Raw genomic sequence first — 6,985 nt, forward strand, 5'->3', positions numbered from 1 at the left:
CTGGAAGCAGAACTAAAGCATTCTCCAGAGTTGAGGTCTTTTGCTGTATCATTAAGTTTCTATTCATTACTGAAGTAAAGAAGCTTTAAGTGCATTAAAACCAAAAGCAAAAGAATTTTGTGACAGAGAAATTGTATGCAATTTGATTTGTGATGGAATTGCAATAAAAAGACTAATTTAGTAAAAAAGTGCGGTGAATTTAAGTGGGGTATAAGTTTTGTCAATGAAATTTGATGGTGTGTCAAGTCTTTAGGGGCCATTTTTCAAATTTAAATTCTTTAAAATTATTTTTTAACTATCCCATCACCCAAGAAAAGCTTTTTATATTTCCATATGTCTGTCAATTGGTTAAATTAGTTCGAAATTGCTCAGCTACTTACAAAACTCTACTCAATAGTGTCATTGCGTGAAGATATCTAGAGGAGTTAGTAAATCTTCAGATAATGAAGGAAATGAAAAGGAAAAAATGAAAGTTAAATTGACAACCCAAATTTTAAGTGAAACTACACCAGATGCCCTTCTTTATTTATCGAGAACAGATATTAATACATATTTCCATAATGAAGGTGCTACAGCTGAATTTTTTTTAATTTTTAACTCTCTTAATAGATTGACAAAGTAAATATTTTAAAAACTACTTAGTTCAACAACAAAATATATAATTGAATCAATTTATTATTTTTAAAACTACCTCAATACACATATTTCGATTATTTCATTTTCTTTGAAACTAGCTATAACGCAATCATATGTTTATATCAATTTTTCAAAACTCAATTTTTATCTTTTTCGTGGTACTTCTATGTTCGAATAATGTCATGTTTGCTTTCAGCTACGGGAAAACAATAACAAACTGTCGTTAAATTTGCTTTATCGTTCTCAGTGTATTGTGTTATGATCCATCTTTTTTTATATCAAAAATCTACAAAAAACTTTAAAAATAGACAAGATTAATATGAAAATTCATATGATAGGACACTCGAATAACTTATATGGGCTCTGGAATAAAGTTGAAATTCATAAAGATGTGTAATTCGGTGAAGAATATAAAGGTAAAATAAATACTCGGATTTAAAAGATTATAAAAATCAAGATTATGAAGAAAGCAGAAGTGAAAAACAAGATGAAAGTAATGTGGAAAATGATGCTGAAAAGATGTGAGAATGCTTATCGTTTGAAACTATACTTTGTATCAAAAACTCTCAGCTTCTACCAATCATTTTTCCCATAGTATATTTCAGCAGTGATTCTATCATTTAACATCACTTTTGGAGACTGCTTAGTGGATAGATCGGAATACGAATCGAATATTTGGGCAAATTACTATCGACAAACTTTGTTCTGTTGAAGTGTATAGCCTGCAGTAAACTCCTCCACATCACCATTAAAACTGGAAAATTCTTCAAACTTGTTCGATCTAAATTATCGAGCTATACTTTAAATGGTTTTTGATATATATGTTACCGGCAATGTGTATAATCCGGTATTGTATACAATACCTAGGCAATGTATAGAATACCTAAAACGGGCAGGTAAAGTATGAAATAGAATTTATTTTACACTTTACCTAGGTATTTTATATAATGCCAAACTTGCAGAAGGTAATGTAACACTCGAACGCAATTGTGGTTATTACAAACAAATAAGTACGGTAAGCTTCATAGAACCCTCACACCCTTCCTAGAGGCGCCATTTCAAGCATTAATGGAAGTGAATCGTTTTAGCATGACCGTTCACTCGCGAGTGTACACCGCACGCGGGTATCCTTTGCAAATAAAATTAAATCCTTTGACAAGAGACGGCACGGCGCCAAGGCGGCGAGATCAAAGTAAGTTCGTTTAGATAATGTCGGTACACCCGAACGCAATTGTGTTTAATAAAACAAAATACGAATAAAAATTATCGGGACACACAAGCTAGGTGCAAAGATAATTTTAATCCAAAATATGCGAAAGTAGGTAAATTCAAAGTAAAATTATACCACAATTCTTCATCACTCGAACTGTCAGAGTTACTACCACCCGTATTTTTAATAAGAGAGCCATTATCACGCTTTGAATCCAAAACAAAATATTTAGGTACTTATTTTCTCCTGTAATTGCGTGAACTACGTATACTTATGTTCCACATAAATGTGGAATTACCTTTTTTATTAATACTTTCTTTTAGTTTGACTTACGGCTGGAGCGTCTCTAGGTTGCTACGGAGGTAAGTGCATAGGTGTAATTTATCCAGAATCTTATCAAATGTCGGATTTTTTGAGGATAAATTCAATTCGTAGTACAACAGTTCACAAACACAATCTTTCACTACGGAGGCCCTTCGATATAAAACTGTCAATTTCACTTTCGGATGTACGCCGCACGCGGTAGCCTTTGTAAATAAAATTAAATCCTTTGACAAGAGGCGGCGCGGGCGCGGCGGGCGGGCGGCCGGTCAGGTCAAGGGAGCCGCCGCTTGAGAAAAAGGATACCGCGACACTATTTAAGCAAACAGCCGCATTTCTCCATTTCATTTCGCGACGTGCGATGATACTGTTAACACGTGTATTGAGCTATTTGCGTCATAGTTATTACTTTTACTAATTTTCGTCAGGTAGGAAAGTAATTTAATTTATTAAAAAATGGCGGCCGAACAACGAATAGCTGAGATGAAAGAAAGATTTTATTCACAATTACAAATAAAAAGAGAAGCAGCAAATACAAAAAATCGCACGTTTATTGAAAAAAATCGTTATGAACAATTGATAGAAGAAACAAAAAATGCAAAAACGGCTGAAAAAAAGGCTTCTCGGGAAGCATTATGATGTTATAACTGTTGGTCAGAAAGATAAGTTGATTTTTCCTGTGGATGCTACTACAAATAATAATATTATACTTTCAACAGAATTTAATTCTCGCTGTCAAGTAGATTTGATAGACTATCAATCTCATCCAAACCGGGATTATAAATTCATAATGGTCTATCAGGATCATCTCACAAAGTTTGTTATATTAAGAGCCCTGAAAACAAAACACGCTGAGGAAGTAGCGTACAATTTACTGGATATTTTTACACTGATTGGTGCACCAGCCATCTTACAATCGGACAACGGTCGAGAATTCGTAAACCGAGTGGTCAGTAATCTTAAAATATACTGGCCGAACTTAAAAATTGTGCATGGCAAGCATAGACATTCCCAAAGTCAAGGGAGTGTCGAACGAGCTAACCAGGATATTGAAAACATGCTTACAACTTGGATGCAAGATAACGATAGCGAACGTCGGAGTGATGGTCTGCGATTTGTACAACTCATGAAGAATAGGGCGTTTCACTCAGGAATCAAAAGAACACCTTATGAAGCTCTTTTTGGGTCGAAAATAAAAGTTGGCATATCTTTGCCTTTTGAGGATACTCACAACCTGGAGAGCGAAGAAGATTTAGAAAAAGTGATGAAATCATCTTCAGAATCTGTAATAGATGCGGCTGAGACATCAGAAACTGAAACAGCTGGCACTCAACCTCTACAGGCACCAGATCAATAAAACGCTGCACTCGATAGTTTTAACATCGGTAAGGAAGCTTCAAATGTCCAAAGTGGGCATGATGAACACATGGCTATCCCAAATACTAAGAATGTTGTTGAGCCTACGAATGTCGAAAATCTTCCTTGTGAGGTAAATGATCAAGCGTTACATGATCCGAATTTGGTATCAGTACGAGAGGAGTCATTGAGTTGTGCACTTATATGCTGTGTTTGTTTCGAGAAGACAACAGGTGGTCATTCGTGAAGAATGTGCAATAGGCCTATTCATAATATTTGTGCTGCTCCGGAAGAAAATATTGCAGAAGGTTTTGGATCCAAAGTTGCTTGTCCTTTATGCGCAAAAAACGCCTTTTCGATACAAAACCGCATCAGAGCCAAAGAGAATTTGATAGTACAAGCTCAGAAAATGCTTAAAACTTCTGAAAAAAAAATCCCTCCCGTATCGTTGGGTACCACTGTACGCATTCCTGTTCTAGGCACAAAGCAAGGCGTTGTCAAGACATTGTATTCAAGACAACAGTTAACTGTTTCTCATCAGAAATTACTGCAAGAAGAAGACGTCCCCAATCTGGAAACGACACTCCGTACAGTTGCGACTTTTCAATCTACGGGAACAGGACAGGGCTTTGTGAAATGTAGCTGCAAAAAAAACTGTGACTCTAAAAAGTGTTCCTGTGTCAAAAGTAAGGCCCTGTGCTCTTCAAAGTGCCATAATAGTTTGTCGTGTAAGAATAAATAAAACCTACTTTTACTTAAAATTGTGAATGCCTATTAGACCTACTTTTTGTTATAAAGAGAATTGTTTTGTTTGTGAAGTTCAATTACAAAATTACTTATATTATGTTAAAAGATACTTGTAATGTTATGTTACAAACATGATTGTGATTTTAAAGTTGATAATAAAGTTTATTTCAAGTAAATACAACATGTTTCATTTGTCCGCTATTTGATAAGTAAGTCTGTTAAGATTTATTGATATTAACCGGCTTACCTAACATTAGTTTAGTCTTAAGATTTATTTATTTTACACATTACCGGTGAACCAGCAGGTATTCTATACAATCCCTAGGAATTGTATACAATACCTAGGTAAAGTATGAAATGGACAATGATATTCATGATATTTCATACATTGTCTGGACGCCCCAAGGATTGTATACATTACCTAAGGATTGTATACTTTACCTAGGGATTGTATACAATACCTGAATTATACACATTGCCGGTAACATATACATTATACTATAAAACTCCATCAACTTCTTATTAGCCCATGATTTCTCTCTTAGCAAATAGATAATAGTAAAATGCGAAAAATCGTCCAATATTATTGAAAGTTATGGATAGGTAATCGTGATTATTAGGTTTTATATTTATAAATGAAATACACAGTGGTTAACATTAATATATTAAGTCTTTATTTAAAAGACAACGTTTTCGAGAAGCGTCCTCACGCTTGAAAGAGTGGGTTTGTACTAACTAAAAACTAATAATAAAATATTTACAATGAGGTCTAAGCCTCTCCTTAAGAATAGTAAAATTACAGATGTTTTACTAAAATATATGCATTAAAAGAGTCCTTTGTGTGACCCATGTGTCCGGGGTCATAAAACACAGGTAGGACTTACTTTTTCTTTTCTAAAACATCTTTCAACTAAATGTTAAGTTTCCTTAAACATAAAATCTAAGCATAATTTTAAAATACTAAAATAAAAAAAATAATTTGTAAAATAGGATTCAATTTTGCTCAGAGAAATTCAACCCGCCCCCTCAAAAATGAATCCCATCCATAAAAACAAACTTGTAAAAATACAGTCTACATAATGATATTTTACAACTAAAATCCTAAGTATTAAGTACTCCATACATTTCTTACAATATTATCTTTACTTGAATAAAAACCGTAATGACCCTTCTCTCAACGTAGTCCATCAACTTATATGACTCTACCTGGTCCAACATTTGTTGCTTAAGGGTTTAAGGGAAAACCCAACATCTTATGGGAAAACCTTGCCAGACCAATTTACAATAGTGTTACAAAAAAAAATTCTTAAAAACTATTTCAAGTCCATTTTTGTTCTGAGCTCCATAAATTTTGCTCCTGTCAGTGATTTAGTCAATACATCGGCTATCTGCTGATCTGTAGGCATATAAATTAATTTGATTAGTCCCTTTTCTACTTTATCACGAGAATCGTGATATTTTATATCGATATGTTTCGATCTTTTGTGACTTGATGGATTATTTGCAATACTTATGCATCCATTGTTATCTTGATATATTATTATAGGACCTGATATAATTATTTTTATACTCTCTGCTAGTGATCGCAACCACGCTTCTCGTGCAGCCTCATACAAAGTCATATATTCAGCTTCTGGAGTAGAGCCTGCCACGGAAGTCTGCCGCTTCGTAGCCCAACAGATAGTACAATTTTCGTATAATTTAAACAGATAACCCGTCGTACTTTTTCTATCATTAATATCACCCGCCCAATCAACATCAGCATATCCACTTATTATATTTTTATAATGACTTCTAGTATATACTAATTTTAAATCGATTGTGCCCTTTAAATATCTTAAGATTCTTTTTAAATATTGCCATAATTTAATATTATTTTTGTTCCCATATCTACTAACAATATTGACTGAAAAACTCAGATCTGGGCGAGTACAAATCATTAAATACATCAAACAACCAATAATACTTCGACATGGCTTATTACAATTTTTATCTAAATTTAAAGCTTCATAATCTATTTTGTTTTCAAGAAGACTATTTTCTGGATCACAATCTTGCATCTTAAATTTTTCTAGAACTAATTTTACATACGCACTTTGATCTAATGTTATGACTGACTCTGTTCTGGAAACTCTTATATCTAGAAATAATCTTATTTCTTTAAGATCTACCATTTGAAATTTATGCATTAAATATTCTTCTAAACTATTCATCGTATTTTTATTCAGATTGGCAATAACAAGATCATCAACATATAGTACGACATAAATATTTCTGGAAATATCCCCCAAATCTAAGATAATGCACCGATCTACTGGAGAATTTTGAAAATTCATTGATTTTAAAGTTTTGTCAAATACCTCAAACCAACACCGGGCTGCCTGCTTCAAACCATAAAGTGCTTTGTTTAATTTACAGACCTGACCCTTTTTACATTGAACGCCCTCAGGTACTCTCATAAAAATTTCTTCTTTTAATTTGCCATTCAAAAATGCTGTTTTTACATCCATTTGGTGTAGTAACAGATTATTCTGGTTGGCAAAAGCGACAATGAATCTAAAACTAGATATTCTAGCAACTGGCGCAAAAGTTTCGTCATAGTCTACCATATATTCCTGACTAAAGCCTCTTGCTACTAAACGAGCTTTATATTTTCAAGGACTACCAAATTCATTATTCTTAATTGTAAATACCCATTTACAGTCTACAATATTT

The 6,985-nt window shown here is 33.5% G+C and overlaps 1 protein-coding gene across 1 annotated transcript; it reads left to right on the plus strand.

Annotated features, from left to right (window-relative positions):
• The first annotated feature begins 2,957 nt into the window (after positions 1 to 2,957).
• Positions 2,958 to 3,524, plus strand: LOC130452001 (KRAB-A domain-containing protein 2-like). The gene has a single exon (XM_056791361.1). The coding sequence runs from the start codon at positions 2,958 to 2,960 to the stop codon at positions 3,522 to 3,524; it is 567 nt and encodes a 188-aa protein (XP_056647339.1).
• The last annotated feature ends 3,461 nt before the right edge of the window (positions 3,525 to 6,985 follow it).

Source organism: Diorhabda sublineata, chromosome Y (genome assembly GCF_026230105.1).
Source record: "Diorhabda sublineata isolate icDioSubl1.1 chromosome Y, icDioSubl1.1, whole genome shotgun sequence".
NCBI classification, from domain to species: domain Eukaryota; kingdom Metazoa; phylum Arthropoda; class Insecta; order Coleoptera; family Chrysomelidae; genus Diorhabda; species Diorhabda sublineata.